This window comes from Thamnophis sirtalis, unplaced genomic scaffold, assembly GCF_051295495.1.
Source record: "Thamnophis sirtalis isolate CommonGarterSnake01/CBP01778 unplaced genomic scaffold, rThaSir2_p1.2 scaffold_3, whole genome shotgun sequence".
NCBI lineage: Eukaryota > Metazoa > Chordata > Lepidosauria > Squamata > Natricidae > Thamnophis > Thamnophis sirtalis.
Window position 1 is genome coordinate 119,949,620 of NW_028261383.1, and position 19,284 is coordinate 119,968,903.

At 39.0% G+C, this 19,284-nt stretch overlaps 1 protein-coding gene across 1 annotated transcript in view; it reads left to right on the forward strand.

Moving 5' to 3' along the window:
- Positions 1–19,284, forward strand: part of GAS7 (growth arrest specific 7) — a 144,859-nt gene that overhangs the window by 110,384 nt on the left and 15,191 nt on the right. The window contains exons 4-7 of the mRNA XM_087709836.1: positions 2,725–2,810; positions 9,274–9,327; positions 14,871–14,960; positions 18,491–18,606. Of these exons, the coding sequence (XP_087565962.1) occupies positions 2,725–2,810; positions 9,274–9,327; positions 14,871–14,960; positions 18,491–18,606 (346 nt within the window). The remainder of the gene's footprint in view (positions 1–2,724; positions 2,811–9,273; positions 9,328–14,870; positions 14,961–18,490; positions 18,607–19,284) is intronic.

Here is a 19,284-nt window from a genome sequence, read left to right on the forward strand (position 1 = left end):
AAAATCCTTAATGAATTGCCTTCATTTTTTTGTCTCTAAAAGCAAGGTGCTTGAGTTCTTGGTTTATTTGAGATACTTGAATGTTGTGTTTGGAATTCATGTCACTCTCCCTACCCCATTTGTTCCACTTTTTAAATTATAAGAGATACGAAACAATAAACCGTGAAGGAAAGTCCAAAATCATAATGAACTGGGATTCATAATGAATTCCTTTCTATTGATACTTCCAGACCTCATTTTTATTTTCTAACATTTACCGGTAGTTCTTCTCTATAAGTAATTGAGATCTTTCAATTGAGTAATTGAAAGAGAGAAGGAGTGTTGAAAGGAAGGAAGGAAGGAGGGAGGAAAGGAGGGAGGTTAAGAGAAAAGAAAGGAGGAGGGAAAGAGGAAGGGAAGGAGGGAAGGTATGTGTGAAGGAGGGGGGGATCGAGGGAGGGAAAGGAGGGGGAAGGAAAGGAGGAAAGGAGAAAAGAAAGGAGGGAAGGCAGGGGAAAAGGAAGTAAGGGGGGAGGGAAGAAAAGGGTATGAAAAGAAAAAAATAAAAAAAAAATAAAAAAAAATAAGTAATTGAGATCACTTTATAATTATGTACACATATTGTATATGTGTGTGTGTATAGGTAGTATATGTAAGTGTATTTGTTTATTTATGTGTGTGATGTGTGTGTGTGTGTGTGTGTGTGATATACACACATAAAGGTAAAGGTTCCCCTCGCACATATGTGCTAGTCATTCCCGACTCTAGAGAGCGTTGCTCATCTCCGTTTCTAAGCCAAAGAGCCAGCACTGTCCAAAGAGGTTTCCGTGGTCATGTGGCCGGCAAGACTCAATGCCAAAGAGACACAGAATGTTGTTATCTTCCCACCATAGGTGGTTTCTATTTTTCTACTTGCATTTTTACGTGCTTTCAAATTGCTAGGTGGGCAGAAAGTAACGGGAGCTCACTCCATTATGAGGTGCTAGGGATTCGAACCGCTGAACTGCCAACCTTTCTGATCGACAAGCTCAACATCTTAGTCACTGAACCACCATTTCCCTATGCATACATACATATATGCATATATATACACATTACATGCACAGATAGCTAGACATACACAGAGAGACACATGTCTGTGTGTGTCACTTCATTTCCTAATTTTGCCATACGATTTTAAAGGCAGTAAAGGAGTTATCTACAATAATCACATTCCATTCAGTGTGTTTTAACAACTAATGTTGCTTTTTGTTTCAAAATCTGAAAATATTTCAGCAATGTCCTGTTGGTGATGCCGAGGAACTATTTTCAATACCAAGACAAGCATGTCCAATTCGCATCCCATAAGCCACATGCAGCCCTGGACAGCTGCTATTCTGTTTGACTTTTTTTCTTTAAAAAATCCCTGATCAAGAAGGGTGAGGCTTTTCAATGTCAGCTGACAAGTCCCACCCTTTCCGCTGTACCTTTCCGCTGTATCCCAAAGAGCAGCATTCATGGTAAGATAGGATGGCTGAATACGTTCAATTTTTTTCCCCCATAGTCCCTTGCAGGGAGCTTTAAGTCATCTGTTCTCATCTCGATGCTGTTTTTCAGCGACATTTGTAGCAATTTTTCTAAGTGGCTGATCAAGGGTGGGGTGGGGAATCTCCTTTCCTCAAAAGACTAAGGAGAAAAAAACCCTCTCTGTTCAAGAGAATAAGCCTTATTCATTTGCCAAGAGTTTCTGTTGTGTAGTTCCATGCAGAAAGCCCCCCCCCCTAGTTCTGCAGAAGCCATTCAGATCCTTAGAGTGTCAGGGTTCCAAATAGCACCCAAAGGTAAATCAGAGTCCAAGGCAAAGTATTGCTCAAAGTTCTAATTTATTAAGTGATCCATGTTGGTACATCTGGGAAAACCCGAATCTGAAAGCTTCCCCGTTTTCACACCTAATTGAAAGTTCAATATCTTGTCCCCACACCCACAAGTCCATCACATGGTCCAATCTTCCACTGCCATGCTGGCAGTTCCACCCATACAGTTCCAGTCAAGTGCAGAGGTGTGAAGACAAAGGATGACCTTGGCTTTCTAGGAAGAATTTTGTTATGGCTACATAGTATCTAACTCCGTACAATCCCCCCTCCCATTTTCCCACAATAGAAAATGTATAGTAGAATAATAGAAAGTGTGGCAGGCCAAAGATCAAACAGAAAAGATGGCTGCAGGCCTGACAGATAGATCTCTTCCATAAATAGAGTTTGAAAACCCCCAAAATCCCAGGTTATATATAGGAAATGTTTTTGAAGAGATACTTTTCCCCAGTACCTTCATTTCTCCTCAGCTATGCAATCTTCTCCTGTGGGTTCCTTTGGGTTAACCCCCATTCTTTTATCATTTAGAAAATCTAGAAAAACATTTCTTTTTTTTTACTTGATTTATAATGGCTGCATTATTTATTGCCTATTTTAGTAATAATTGTGATCTGCTTTAGGTTTAAAAAACATTTGGGAGCCCTCCTCCCCACCCCCAACATGCACAGAGTAGGTTAAATAAAATAAAATAAATATTTCTTCATTTAACAAAGAGGTTGATAGTATCTATGGAATACTGTATTTCATTTACTGAATTGGTGCTGGAGAGTGTTAAATAATATGTGAATCACCATTGGGAAGGTCAAGTAAAATACTTGATTTGAACAGAGTGACTTAAAAGCCACCCCCTCCTTTCCTGCCTTTTTGGTCTGAACTTCATGTCTTTTTCTTACAGTGAACGGATATCACATACCAGGCACGTTGGCATCCCAGCTAGAGCCAAGCCACATGAGTCTCCGCAAAATCAGCAGTGACCCTCAGGTAAACTCACATAATGTGTTTCAGGGTTCCTCCCTTAATAAATTTAGCTTTATTTAGGAACAGGTTTCGTGGTAACTTCCAGTCCAAGGAAGCTTGGAAATTGCTTTTTTTTTAATTTAAAAATTGTGAATCACCATTATTCCACAGCAAAGTCCAAGCTTGTTCTGTAAATCTCAAAGTCATTATAGTTCTGAAACACCATTCTCCCTCCCTGCCCCCACTCTCTGTGTATGTGACTTCCTATCTCTCTCCATCTCTCTTTCTCTGCTGTTTTTATATGTCAAAGCTCCTATTGATCTTATTCAGTTTTGGCCATCTGTGATCATTTGGTAGCACAAAGTTCTTCAGGCAAGTTGTGCAATGTGCTTTCTTTCTGTCCATGTTTTAATTGCAATTACACTATCAAATTTATGTTTCTCACATTTTTTATGATATGTGTGAACTCGGGAAGTGGGGGTATTGGAAATCCTCCATGAGCCTCCTTTATTGCTATTTTAGAGCATGTTGAAAGATGACTTGAAATTTTCTCGCAGAAATACATGGTTTAGATCCTTAGGTCATACATGCTTCAGAATTCTATGTATAATTTTTGTGCTCAGTATAACAGTGTGGTGATAATGACAGTCCTTGACACCCATCCAGCATGTCGCTGTGCTAAGAGACTTTTGAGAAATTTCTACTTTCCTACATTCTAAACACCAGGATCATCCTGAAATGATCTCTGCATCTCTAAAATGCAACTCAGTGCTCCCTGTAGTTTCCAGCCATGTTTGTAAGTGTTATTCATTAACAACTCCAATTGATTTTATAAAATCACAGAATGAGAAGGGACATTTAGGCCACTGAATTTAGCTCCCCCCACCAGCTAATTGCAGGAATCCAAATTAAAGCTTCTGGGGCAGATACTGTAGTTGCCTAGAACCCATCCAGCAAAGGAAAGGACATCATTATTCTGGATAATAATAGTTTCCATTGTCATAAAATTTGCTCTTAATGATTAGCTATTTTTTCCTAATAATCATTTTACATTTTAATTCAAATTTAAATCCATTACATTGTGTCATTCACTCTGAGACAGTAGAATACAGGTCTTAACCTTCTGTTGTGTGACATCCTTCAGGAAATTGGAGAATGCGCTTCTATTTCTCTTTGTTTCAAATCTACTCAAGGTTAAATATACCCAATTTTTCCAATGGAAATTATTGTTTCTAGTCCCCCAATATCACTGGTTGCCCTTTTCTGACCCTGCATTACTTACGGTAATCTGAATTCCTAAAGTGTAGTACTTTAAACACAATGCCTGAACTGTGAGCCAACCGATTTAGAATAAAGTAAAAATTGTAGTACCCATGAAACCTAAAATTGTAGTAACATTTATTGCAACCACATCAGACTACTTGATTCATATTCAACTTGTAATCAGCAACTATTCCAAAATACTTAAGTACTATTACAAATCCATACATAAACCAAACTATATCTATACATTTAATGTATGCTTCCTAAGTATATAGGTTTGCTTAAGTCTCTGTTAAATTTCATTTTAAAAACATTTTTAGCACATAGGTCTACTACAACAAGATTCTATTTTTGTCTTCTACAATACTGGCCATCTCCCCTTCCCCTAATATTGTATTGTGCAGATTTAATCAGTTGCATTCCATCTCGTCATCCAACTGATTAATAAAAATATAAAGTACAAATTCTAGGAATCTTCTGTCACTCTCTTCAATATTTCCAGAGTGATGTGGAAATTGCTTTGAATGTTCTGCATGTCTTAAAAGGTGAGACATGATGACTAAATATAGCTGAATTATAAAGACCCAGTATTCTAGAATGCAGCAATGAATCAAAAATTTAAATCCGCATTCTGCACCTGTGTGGATTAAAATACATTTGGTCATTTCCAACCATGACATTGCAAAATCATTTTGGAAGTTTATGTGTCAATTTCAGTTTCTCATTTACAATACTCACATTGTGATAATGGAGGAAATGTTACATCACAGATTACAATAGCATATTAGAAATTTAATTATGAACCTCTTCCTAAAGCCTATCAGATCCTTTTGTTATTTTATTATTTGGTCACTCCTTCCCAAATGTTAATGAAAAGAACTTGCAGGCCAATTTCACAAGTGGTACTTGAAGTGATTTTTGCATTTTCTCTGCATGTTCTTTCAATAAATAGCTACGTTGACTAGGATATGCATCTTAGCATTTCTTCCTTTTTCCATTTATTAACAGCATGTCAGACAAATGTCAGGGGAAATTTATATAGTTCTACATCTACCAAATGTTTACATTGTGTGAATGATACAGCAATCTTAGACCAAACACTACAAAAAAACCATCAGTCTAAGCTACTACCTCCAACACAATATTTTTCAACTCATAGAATTTAGTTTTATTTTGTCCTGGCTTTCCTCTACAGATATGAATATTGTTTAATATTTGCATTCCGGCATTATTCAGGAAAGTAGGCAAGTTAATATTATTTGCTCAGGATAATTAGACTAGCTACATCATTAAATAGCAGTATCATCCTAAGCTTCCCTGTAAGAAACAAACAAACTAGCTTTGATTTTGATTTGATTTGAAGTTTATTTGTATGCCGCCCTTTTCCCTGGGGGGGACTCAGGGCGGCTCACAACCAAAAGGGGAGGGGGGAGACAAACTTTTAACATATAAGACAATACATAACTGTCTTGGAAATGGAATGGAAAACTGTCTTGTTTCCATTGTTAAATTCTTAGATATCTGCAAGGTGTACTTTCTGTAAGGTATACCTATAGCAATAGCAATAGCAGTAGACTTATATACCGCTTCATAGGCCTTTCAGGCCTCTCTAAGCGGTTTACAGAGAGTCAGCATATTGCCCCCAACAATCTGGGTCCTCATTTTACCCACCTCGGAAGGATGGAAGGCTGAGTCAACCCTGAGCCGGTGAGATTTGAACCGCTGACCTGCTGATCTAGCAGTAGCCTGCAGTGCTGCATTTAACCACTGCGCCACCTTGGCTACCTAGGAAGCACCAGTTTTTAGGAAGCTCCTATAAGTTATTGAAAGGTTCACTGTCATCATCAACATTTTGTGAGTCCCCTTGAATGTTTTGTAGAATAGCAAATCAGAGAAAGTATGTGCTGCCAACACAATTAATTTGTTAAGAGGATGGTGGTTCACCAAAAAATGCTACTGTAAGCTTTGATTAAGTCAGCAAGTCATATTTTTTAGAGCACGAAGAACTTGGTCAAAACAGCTCTGCTGGCCTTCCACACTGCATGGGCCCTCAGTCTCTTCTCCTCTCAATCTTTTCTGTCTTTCCCCTACAAGTGCTACCAAAAGCAGAGGCACCACTCATAGCTGAGATTTCCAATACTTGGCAGTATCTTTATTCTTAACATTATCAAGTATTTTTTTTAATGTTTGCAGTGTTACTGTAGAATAGATTAATTTTGTCTTTGCAGCATGAAGCATGTTAAAGATGCTTATTGGATGGATCCCAAACAATGAAGATTCTGTTTTTAGAACAAAAATTAGTCCCTTCTCTTTCTTTCCATAACTCTTGGAGTAGGTACTGCGGGGGGGGGGGGGGGGGCTTCTGCTGATGTTTAGCCTTTCACAATGTGACTCAATCCACAGCAGGCCTTTCACACACTTTTTTTTTACATTACCTTCCTGAGGCATCAAAACAAATTCCCTCCCCCTCCTTTCTACTGGGTAACTTTATTGAGGTCAGTGGTCTTGTAAACACAATGGACAGTCCAAATTATCAAGGGCAAGGGCTGCTTCTTATGCTCAGTGTTTACAACGTCTATGGCTACTATAGCATAGGAAAAAGAAAGTGACAAATGGAAGTTGTGTAAAACAATTAAATGTGAAAACTGAGAGGATAATTTAATTCTATATCTTCCTTTTTGTCTCTGGCAAATCTCACCACTTTGAACACTTTGGGAGTGAACCTTGCTCTGTAGATGCTTCTTGCGTGTGTCTATCTTAGTCTTCATTGTTGTCATTGTTTTGTAGCACCCAGGATAGTGATTATTTTGAGTTCATCTGGTCTTGATGTAAGAATGTAAATTAATGGTCTTTCCTTTGGATTTACTGAGGATTATATCTAAATGGCACAGAATGAGGTGATTTCTGAGCACATTATTCTATATAGATTATTCATTATTCTCTATATATACAGTGCATAGATTTCATATTCATATTAGCTGTAGGTGCTTTGAAATGGCCAGACAGTCATCAGAATACTTTCATGCAAGGCTCAAGTGATTATTCTTATACTGGCTTTGAAATGCAAGACTCGACCCAGTCAGCCAACTGGAAAGAATTGGGAAAACGGAATATCCTTAGTTAATGTGATACAAATAGTTGGTTCAAAGAAGTTTTGATATTAACCAAAGCAATTTGCAGGTTTGAAAGCTCAGATAATTTAAGTTTACTACTGAAGCTGCTAGCAGTTTATTGAGCATGAAAGTGCATTCCATATAGGCAAAGCTGGTAGCTTTAAAGCAAATCTTTTTTTGTTGTTGCTTTTATTCTGCCTTTTTTTAATACTACTAATGTATCCTACTTTTCCCCCAACAATTCTGTGAGGTGGATTGGGCTGAGAGAAATCACTGGTCCAAAATCATCTAGACATTTTTTCATGCCATGGCAGGTCTAGAAGTCACAGTCTTCTTGTTTCTGGGCCAACATCTTCAACACTACCCCAAACTGGCTCTTAATGATTATAAAGAAAACAGAGGATTTGGAATTCTTCATTATATGGTTCTTCCTGGTAAAATTAGCAATCAGCCCTAATTTTATTGTAGAACTGCTGGTCTGCTGCTTGGAGATTCCTTTTCTGCACATGTGAACAACTAATGCTAACTGTTATTTTTTAAAAAAATCCCTTGAGTCATTTTAAGATATTAATGTGTGAGAGATTAAAATGTTTCCTGGCTCTCACATTCATCCTGGATTCAAGATTGATAAAAGATGTATTTTGTTTTAAAATGAAATTAAGAGAAGCTGATTCACTTACATAAGGATGCTTTGAAGGAAAAAGCAGAAATTCTGTCCCAGAAAGCAGAGAGGAGGAAGAGCATGATGTTCTATTCCAGATTATACTATAGTGCAGATAAGGATGGATTGGTGAGATGCTCTAACCTGGGGAATATGCCCCTTAAAGAATCTTATGCAGTTCAAAACAAGATGGTTAGGTTCTGTTTTTGAATTTTTTTTGTTGCTCTGTAGTGCTGGTTAATACAATGTACATTTATTTCTTTATTTTGTAAGAGATATAGACAATAAATGAACCTTTCAAGAATAATGGATACAATTAAGGATGCAGCAAGATATGTCCATCGTGCTGTTGTTAACTATTGCATGGGGTTTGAGATGGAGTAACAGAGCAAATATCATCTTAAAACATAGCCGTTGCCTCCTTGATAGAATGTTGCACCCAGTGCTTTTTGTTTAGTTTATTTTGTGTCTGTCAGTTTTATGCAAGGGATGCTTTGTAAAGCTTTTAGTCTTTTGCAAATATAAGTAGAGGAAGCCTGAGGGACAGCTGCATTGTGGTTTTAGCTTCACATGCAGACAGCTATAGCTGGATGAAGCAGTTACTTTTGTTCAGGGTTTAATGTTGTTCATTTTCACTTATTTTCATAACAGTTTGCATTTTAGAAGACCATATTTTCCCTAATGCTGGCTAGCTGTGTTTATTTAGTTTCAAGGCAGCTGTTTTTTAAAAATGTGTTGGATTTTGTTTTGTTTGTATTAATGCATGCATTTCTGTACAAATCATTCCACTAATGTAAAGACCACCCCATGCACTCTTTTGGAGAGCTGTATCCTGACATTGAAACAGTGCAGATTTTAATTCTGGAAAATGCAAAGTAAAATAAGCTTGTGTTAAATGAATTGCTTCCCTATCTCTACCTAGGAAATATGTCTTTACCTCTTCTGACTGAGTTTTCCAAGCCGTCAAAAAGGGAGGGGGGAAAATGAAAGGTGTCTGAACCTACAATCAAAACATTGTTTGTACACACCAACTGCGGTGTATACATATGGAGTTTCTGGTAACTCTTTAGACTTAGTACTGAGAGAGTCCGAATCCAGCGTTGGCGTGCAGTTGAAGGGTTAATTCCAAAGCAAAGCACTGATTGGAAGGGGAGGGGTCACCCTCTTTCGAATGAATTATCTGGCTGTACAGAGCTTATGTGCTGCTTCAGGATCACAGTACAGAACTCTCCCATGCAAAAGCCCAGCTGCCAAGCTGTGACACTTCCAGACATGGGAAAAGGCTAACCCAGGAATCAGGCAGAAGGGACTCTGCTCACAATTGGCTTGCGTTCAGCTTCAAACACCACCTCCATACACATATCCTTATATACACACACAATTTCTCAAGAAACATACCATGTCGGATGTGGAATGCAGTTTTGATGATGCCTCTTGCCTCTCTCCTCAGAGTCCTGGGTCTCCATCACCTACTCGAAAGCAGAATAAGGAGAACACCTTTACGGTAAGTAGAATCCTGGAGTGATAATCACCAATCCAGTTACTATGGTGATCCAGTCAGCCAGTAGCACTGCAGGCCAGGCTGGAGGGGGGTAAAGACAGGATTTTGTGTGCTGGGGTCTGCCTCATGTTTTCCAGATGTAAACATGGTTCTTCCTCTCCTCAGCGGTAGCTGCAATGAAGCCATATTTAAAAGGCTGAAGCTAACAAAAAGCCTGTTACACAGAGATATAGGAAAGAAAGCAAAAAAGAGGGTGGGAGACCCTTCTGTGTGCTGGGATTTTTAAATTACAGTTGGAGCAGTTTTCGTTCATTCAGTTCAAACAATTTATCACTGGTGAAGTCATATAAAGAATGGAGTGTTCCTGTGAACAGTGTACACAATGGAAAAAGTTGACACCAAGGTTTCATGAAACCTGTTTTCTACGATGGCTTACCTTTCAGATTTCAGTGGCTAGAGAAAAACAATTGTCTATGTGCATGTGCTTGTGTGTGCGTGTGTGTGCATTTGTTTACACATAGTTATTTTTGTCTAGTATACATACATACAGTGTGGATGGCTGAAATGTTCTATTTCGAATTCTGTTTTTTTAAATCAATGTAAACTTATTCTTCAGTCCATTGTCGCTCATAAAAATGGATTACATGTACAAAATTTAAATGCTTCTCTGTTGAAGCCTGAATTCTGCCTTTTTGCTGCAAACAATAATGGAAACAAATCTGTTGAAGCAACATGACATCCCTCAATTGATCAAGTAAGAGAGAGAACCACCAGGGAACTAGTATATGGTGGAATGATTATTTATATAGGTGTTGATGTTCTCTTTTGATAGGCATTCAGTTTTTATAGGTTTGAAATGTAATTTTAGTGTTTTATCAACTTACACCTTTTAAGATTTACAAAGGGACTGTGAAAGTACAGGCTCATTTGGATTTTGGAATACATCTCTATTGTGGAACAGTGATTTTGGATTTGTTTTGATGAAGGGCTGCAATAGGATCAGATTTACTGAATGAATGGCAGATTGCTCCACTTCTCAATGAAACTGTTAGCAACCAAAATAAATACCTTACATTGATTTCCAATTAGCAGGTTACTAAAACAACAGCCCCATATTTTGACAAAGGGTTTTCATTCTTATTTGGTTGCCTTCACTCTGTTGTTTATTTGTGCTTTAGACTACTTCAGGAATTGTTACACCAGAATAAATGTTTAGTAAAGTCAGCTCGGCTAACTTTACTGAACAGTTCTTCTGGAGTCATTGTTCCTGGATTTGCCTGAAGCAATGCCATTTTCTGACAAAGTCAGAATAATCACAGTAAGTCGCAAATGAAACGAAATAAAATTTCTACTTTATTATTACTATTATATTCTTTATCCTAATTCCTGAAGTAGATTGATTTTGCACCTCCCAATACTACAGATTTTCTTCCATTCCTTTCTAAAGTTCCAAAATCAGCATTGAGAAATATCATCACTTCTAAAGAAAATGTCTGAAATGGCACAGAGTTTCCTTCTTTTGGGGTGGGGGGGTTAGACTAAAAGACCTCCAAGGTCTCTTTCAACTCTGTTCTTCTGGGTATCTTAGATGTTCACCTCTAACTTCCAGAAACTGGAATCCACAAACTATATGTTGATTTTTCTTGCTTCAGAATAAAAAAATCAGAGGTTGTGGGAGCTTCATCACTGGAGGCTTTCAAGAAGAGACTGGACTGCCATCTGTCAGAAATGGTGTAGGGTCTCCTGCTTGGGTGTGTGTGGGGGAGTTGGACTAGATGACCTACAAGGTCCCCTCAAACTCTGTTAATCTGTTAAATATATTAAAATATATCAGACGATCAGAAGACTTTCAAAAAGTCTCAGAGAATGCTGCTTATAAATAATACGAAATCATGTTTGGAACTAGAGGTACTAACTCTGATTATTGCTAGGCTCACTTGTCTGTCTCCATCTTGTCTTCTTCCCTGTATATGACAATTCAGAATGTCTGACTTTGGCATATCAACAAGATATAAGTTGGCATTAGTATCAGAACAGCCAAATAATGGCAGTGTCTCCAGGTAGGCACAAACCATTATTTGGTTTTCAGATGTTGAAGAAAAACAGGTTGTACAAATGTTTGGTGTCCAACAGGAGAAGGTGTCATCCTTGGATTCATTCCCATAATACTAAAATATGGTATGAAAACAGCTATTTTGTTTCTATGGAAAATACAGAGTACTTACTAATTCATTTAGATTTTTCCCAGCAAGTGTTTTTGTGGTCAAAAATTAGTTCCCTATTCTCCCATTACTATAATCTCATAAAAATATCCCTTCAATTAAAGTATTGCAGATATGGAGTGGATAAATCAGATATCTATAAATATATCCTCATTGTAGTGCTGTTGAACAGTGATATATATCCTTTGTCCCAAACCGGGTGCCTTTTTATGCAGCCAATTCTTGAACCTTAAGAGGTTAAATACAACATTCAAGATAGGAAGGCCTTATCCTTGTTCCTGCTGGTGCACAGTGTATGAAAATGGGAAAGAAGAATCAAATTATTCATGTAGTATTGGAGGTGGAACAACACAGCCTCCTACTCATATGCTAACAGGAATCTGTAACACTTGAAATATCTTGACTCTTGCCCAATTTTTTTTCACACAGAACAGTGTTAACTTTAGGCAAACGTTTCAAAGTAACATCAGCAAAGATCCTTTGATGTGTGAATATAAAGATTATTCTTATTCCCTTCGCATTTTCCTGCAATATGTATGTTGTACACCTGCACAACATACATACATTCCAAATAGGTATGCAACTGTGACTTTCAGCATTTGCTTCTCCAGCAAGTTCATAGGAAATTGTGCTTTTGGCAGTCGGTCACATTCAACACTGACACTCTGTTAAAAGGATTTAGTCGGTATTTAAATAATCTGGAAATGCCCCCAAACCACATTATGGCCAACTGATGTTTCATTGGGCAGCCAGGTCCTTCAGATGCCAACAAGTGTTCATAGAGAAGTTGTGGCTGTCAATGAAGTCATTCAATATTTCTTGGAATCCCCATGAGAGGAACTGTGAGCAAGAGATGTTGGACAAGATGTTGTCTTTCAGAACATGCCTTGGATACTATTTTTAGACAGCTTGTCTACTGTCCCCAAGGATGCTGTTCTGAGGCTTGAATGAAGCACTCATTATGATTTTGATCTTCATTTCAGGATCTTCACATATTCTTCTTTTCCTTCCCTAAAACAGCAAAATAACCATTTTAAGGAAAATAACCAGCTACTGTGCTATTTTTTTTCTACGATGTTATTTTTCAGGTGGGAAACAGGCAATGATTTTTCGTAGGTTCAGAGTTGTAAGAGTAGTCTTAAAATGAACAATTTTACAATTTTCTGTTTATTTCTGCCTATTTAATTCTGGTCAATCTAACTTTCTTGCAATTTTGTAGCATTTCTGTCCTTGAAAACATTTTTAAAACCTGAGAAACATAGGCAGTACCACTACAAGCAGAAACACTTATGTTGAGTATGCAGGACAGAGATGCTTCTTAGATGCTGCCCACATAGCACATATAGCCACCATAGAAAGATACATTTGAGAAGTATTTTACATTTTTTTAAAATGTTTATGGGCATGAGCACTCTTATAACTCTACAAAAATAGAACAATGGTGCATCCCTTTGGCAATTTATTACAAAATGCCCTTTTTTCTTAAAACACTGTATTTATCCATCTTCCTCCAATACTTGATTTAAAAAGCCTATTCTGCTTGAAGGAAAATTTTCCATCTTATAAAAGTGCTACAACCATCTTGGGTTTATTGCATCCTGTAGAATCAGAAGGTAATGCTTGGGCTTTTAGGTGCTTTGAATTTCAAGGCAAAAAGAGAATTTTGAAATATACAGGAAGCATCTATCTGTGACTGATTTGTAACCAAGCTAATTTTTTCTTGAGATTGTGCTGCAGTTGAGCACTGTTGCATGATCCTGAAAAAAGGTGAATTGCGAATAGGTGATACTTGAGTGTCCTCATGCTCACACATTTTAGGTCTTGAAACACTAGACAGCTCCAATAACCAGGCCTGCTGCTTCACAAAAATAATCTGTACATTTTTTATTTCTTGTTTTGCAAAAACGCTCATCTGTATTCCATGTCCATCCTACATAGAATCATATGTGGTTGGAGCAGTGTCAAAATTGCATAATTATTATTGATAACATTGGATAATATCAGTATATTCTCCATTATATGGCGAAGGCCTGCATTTTTCTTTTCTGGAAAGTGAAGACAACAAAGAGACTTGTCAGCTATGTTGACGTATCCGGGGGGGGGGGAAGTCATGCAGAAAATGGGGTAGGTTTTGTTCAGGTTGTTCCAAGGACAGAATAGGAAGCAATGGGTTTTAAATACAAAGGATTTGTATTTGGTTAAACATCCTAATATCAAAAGCTGTTTAACAGTGAAACAAGATTGTCTTGGCAGATGATGGATTCTTATCTGCTGGAGGTATGATGGCCATCTGCAGGAAAGTCTATTGTAAGGGATTCCTCTATTGAAGAGGAGATTGGACAAGATAATCTACAAGATCCACTTCATAAGTGGTCCAATGTTCTATAATTCTGTGATTCAAAAGGCATATAAAGAGCATTCTGATGTACTTTGTATTTCTGGAAAGTTCATCAAAGCTTGTTTCTCTAAAACAAAGATAATTAGAAACGTAGGCATTCTTTTTGGTATACTTGTTGTTTTTCCTGAAATGAAGGAAAGAAATGTTCTCTCAGTAGGCTTCATAAATTTAACTGGTGAACATTTTCCAGACGAGATCAGTTGTATACTTTAGAAAAAATAAGCATGAGAATGAAACCCCTAGTTGTTCTTCTTTCTCTCTCTCTGAAGGATCCACAGTATACTGTATATCTGAAAATGATTAGAAGTCACCTCCCTGTAGTGATTTATGCATAACTCATGTGAGATCGTCATCAACAATCACATAAAACAGATATTGCATTTATCATTCAGCTAAAGAGATTATATGTGGATTTTTTATCTACCCATGGGATTCAGAAAATACTAATACCCTAGCAACTTTCAGAGATAATTTAGTGCCCTGTTGAGTTAGGATAATTGAATAATATGCCTTAATAACCATGTGTTTGCGATTAATATATTCTGATAAGCAACTTTCATGTGTTATGCCATCTTTTTGGGTTTAACTGTTCTTGGAATTAATTTACCTGAATAGTTCTGGACATATGGTTTTTTTGTAAGTAAGCAATAGCTTTGTCTTGAAGGGTTTCTAGATTTTTCGGAAGGAAAAAAATGTAATTCAAACTGTGGTTCTATCTTGCTTGGGGTCTTTTTTCTAGATATTCAGACTGAGGAAGCCCTTTCTACCTGCTTTTGATGACATCTTCTGGCTGAAGAGAGAATCACTCTAATAACTACCTATATCTATGTCCTATTTAAGCTTCCAGCTTCTACATATGTAACTTCTCTCTGTTTCTGAATTGCTTTGCATGTCCAGCGTATTTATATTACTTTCTTCTTTATTAGATAAACTGTGTGACTTTTCCCCATCCTGACACAATGCCAGAACAGCAGTTGCTAAAACCTTCTGAATGGAGCTACTGTGATTATTTCTGGGTAAGTGAGCAACTTCCCATATGCTGTTTACTGCAGCAGTTGAGCTTTACAAAGGATGAGACATATTGCTAACATCTCTGATAGCAAACATGATAAAATCCAAGCCTAAAAGTTGATGCACATGACACTGAAAAAGTTATTTTTTTTCTTTGCATATGAAATCCAGCAGAATCATTATACTCTTAAAACCAGAAGACTGGAATGAAGCAGAATCACTTCCTGGCCTTCCAGCCTGAAATGCTCTAAACAAGAGATGGGCATTTCAAGGTTGTAAAAAGTATTTCCCCACCTATCAGGCAGCAGATCACTCAGCAGATTCCTATTTTATGTCAATGGTTGGGGGGGAAACAATTATTCTTAGGAGGGAGGGAAGAAAAGGGGAAAGAGAAAAGGAGCCTTCCTTTCAAAAGTCACAGATTGAACACGTGTTATCTAGTAATGTTGAGCAGCATCTTTGAGTTCGCACAGCATAAATTCTCCCTCCTCAGTTTCCCGTGGTGTAAAACCAGTAATCTGAAAGTTGCTTTATATTGGGTAGTCAAAAGTCTTTTCTCACAAATGAAGCCAAATATACATATCCCAGGATAATGTTGCAGGATCTGGGTCGGTCACCAAGACCAGAGATTTTCTCTTTTGTACTTGTGCTGGAGCCCATCTTCAGGGCACTTCTCTCCAGCCCTATAGAGAAGTTCGCTGAAGATGGGCTCCAGCATGCGTCTGAAAGCTCGGAAGACAAAATTTCTGGTCCTGGTAAACATCCCAGATTGGATCCTGCAAAAGCCTTTTTGCTTCTTTGTTCTGTTTGTTCACCATATGACCCAGATAAGAGGGTGTGTGTGTGTGTGTGTGTGTGTTTATGTTTGAGAGACAGTGGTTCCATATAAGTGGATAATGATCTCCAGTCTGTAATCACTGTAGCCATAAAAATGTGTCTAGCCATATCTGAGCCTAACATTCCATTTAGATCTGAGAGTGTTTTATGTATCATTCAACTCATTTGCCTTATATCTTATTCACTAGAGATTGTTTCCAAAACAGCTATAGTAAGAAAAGAATATGTGTGTAAATATGCATGATCATGCCTAAATGGTTGAATAAAATAATAAGTCTAGGTTGATACCTTTCTCAATCAAGTAACCAATTTCATGTTACCTTATAGCATCAAGAACTCTTAGTTGATTTTTGGTTGACGCAGAGACAGAGAAAGTGAAATTTACCAAATGCACTATGAATGGTGCACCTCCCTTCTCATTTGTTTTGAACTCCCAGATTAATGACCTATGAATGTCAATTTGTCTGAGCCTCATATTAGAAGCTTCACTATATTCAAACTGATGGTTTATACTCACTACTGACCACTAGGGGGACTATACAACCAGTTTTGTTCTTATTGCATTTCATCTGGCATAGATAACCTCATTAGGTAGGTTGGAGCTCAGTATGTTCAGCTCTTTACTGGGATTTGAACTTGCCCACCTGATGTGAGTTCACCACATGTTTCAAGTTTGTTTAATTTTTAATGCCAGGTTGTAAGCATTCTTGAACTTTTGAAAAGGGAAGGTGAAGATGTTTGTAATAATAAAAAAAGGTAGAATTTCCTGAAAGTTGCAAACTCCAAGAAGAAAGTAAAGAATATCTTGAATTGGAGACTGCGTTTAGAGAGACTTCTTGTTAATTTAAATTGGTTTGCCACTGCCTTTTTCCAGAATGTTCTTTCAACTTCCCAGTTAACCAGAGCCCTGAACTCCTCAGGGGAGCTCTTCAACCTGTACAACTCCGCCTCTCAACTCTGACGGTCCTTGGATGAAACCGATTATCTGGACTCCTTTCAGTCTGGATTCAGGCCTGGCTACAGCATGGAAACCGCTTTGGTCGCACTGACCGATGATCTCTGGAGAGCCAGGGATGGAGGCCATCCTCCATCCTAGTGCTTCTTGACCTCTCAGCGGCCTTCGATACCATCGACCATGGTATCCTTCTGCGACGGTTACGAGAGGTGGGGGTGGGAGGCACCGTTTTTCGGTGGTTCTCCTCCTACCTCTCAGACAGGTCGCAGTCGGTGTTGGTCGGGGGCAGAGGTTGACCCCTAGGCTTCTGAAATATGGAGTTCCTCAGGGTTCGGCCCTATCCCCCCTCCTGTTTAATATCTACATGAAGCCACTGGATGAGATCATTCGACGGCACGGGATAAAATACCATCAATACGTGGACGATACCCAGTTGTATCTGTCCGCCCCGTGCCAACTCAGTGAAGCAGTTGACGTGATGTCCCAGTGCCTGGAGGCTGTCAGGGTCTGGATGGGGGTTAACAAGCTTGTGCTCAATCCAGACAAGACCGATTGGCTGTTGTGTTTCCCTCCCAAAAATTTGGTTAGTATTCCATCACTCAGGCTGGGAGGTGAAATTTTACACCCCTCAGACAGGGCTCGCAACTTGGGAGTCCTCCTGGATCCACAGCTGTCCTTAGAACATCATTTGTCGGCTGTGACCAGGGGGGCATTTGCCCAGGTTCGCCTGGTGCACCAGTTGCGTCCCTACCTGAACCGGGAGGCACTCGCAACAGTCACTCATGCCCTCGTGACCTCAAGACTGGACTACTGCAATGCGCTCTACATGGGGCAGCCCTTGAAGAGCATTCGGAGACTTCAACTCGTCCAGAATGCAGCCGCGCAAGCGATTGTGGGTGCACCTCGGTACACCCACGTTACACCTACCCTCCGCGAGCTGCGCTGGCTACCGATCGGTCTCCGGATACGCTTCAAGGTGCTAGTCGTCACTTATAAAGCCCTTCATGGTATTGGACCTGGGTACTTGAGAGACCGCCTGCTGCCAATTACCTCCCAAAGACCCATTAGATCGCACAGGGTTGGCCTCCTCCGGGTTCCGTCTACTAGCCAATGCCATCTGGCTACGACCCGGGGGAGGGCCTTCTCTGTGGCAGTGCCGGCCCTTTGGAACGAACTCCCCGCAGAGATCCGGACCCTCACCTCTCTCCAGGTGTTCCGAAAAGCCGTTAAAACCTGGCTGTGTTGGTAGGCCTGGGGTTGATGAGCTCCCTTCCCCACTCGACCTGTGTGGCTGTTGGCTATTTTAAATGCTTGTCTTGTACTTTTGTGTTCCCTTTCCCCCTTGAGTTGTTCGCCGCCCTGAGTCCTGCTGGGAATAGGGCGGCATATAAATAAAACAAATCTCAAATCTCAATCTCACAATCCCCATCACCCCATTATGAGTTCTTTTTATAATAGTCATTGTCAATTCTTGTGACTGTAAAGTCCCTTGCTATTGAATTGCTTGTTTCATGTATGCAAGAACAAGCTCAGGTACCCACGACTTGCCTTTTTTGTTTTTAAGAAATCCTGGCAGATTTGTTAGCACCAATTATATCTCTGTTATTAGGACAGAGGAAAGAGTGTTATGACAGCTGGATATCTCCCAGCATATTTGCAAATGCCTGTTACAGTATAAAGATGTGATTGCATTTTCTTAACGCATTTCACCCGGCCCCTACTTTTGCTGTTCATTTTCTTTAGACTGATAAGAAGGACCCCCAAGGGAACAGTACAGTCTCGGGATTCGAAATTCTTTTGCAGAAACAACTGAAAGGGAAGCAAATGCAGAAAGAAATGGCAGAGTTTATTCGAGAAAGGTAACTTAGAAAACTCAGTAATGAGCTAAATTGACTCTGTTGTGGTTTGGGTTTATGTTCCAATGAGACTCCTGATTCTATCCATGTACAAGTCTAGTGGAGAATTTTCTGTTAAACACAACTAATGTTCAGAGATTAGACAGCAAATGGAAGGGCGGGTTTGTTACCCTTTTTTACTCTAATGGTTTCATGTATATATTTATTAAAATGTATGCAGGTAGTTCTCGACTTACACCCATTCTTTCAGTGACTGTTCACATTGTAACAGAGGGCTTACAATTATCACAGCATCATGAGGTCTGGGGTGTTAGAGCCAGGGTTGGGATTTGGAGGTTCTCTGAACCGGCCATAAAGTTAGCTACCGGTTCTCCCAACCCAGGCAAACCCGTAGCCGCCCACTCCTGCTTTGCAGCCATATAAGTTAGTGGCAGAAATTCCAGTCCCAATTATCATTGTAACCTGAGAACCCACTGTGTATTGCCTCAATTCAAACAAACTGCATGTGGTTTACAACATACACAATAAAACATAGTATAAAAATAAGACAGTTATAAAATAGAATCAGTGTCGTTATAATAAAAAGTAATACAGGGTTCCAGAATCAGTCCTGAAAGGCCTTCTAGAAAAGCTAGAAAGGGTGTAAGGGTAAGGATGACCCAGAGTTGTGTTGAGGGTTTC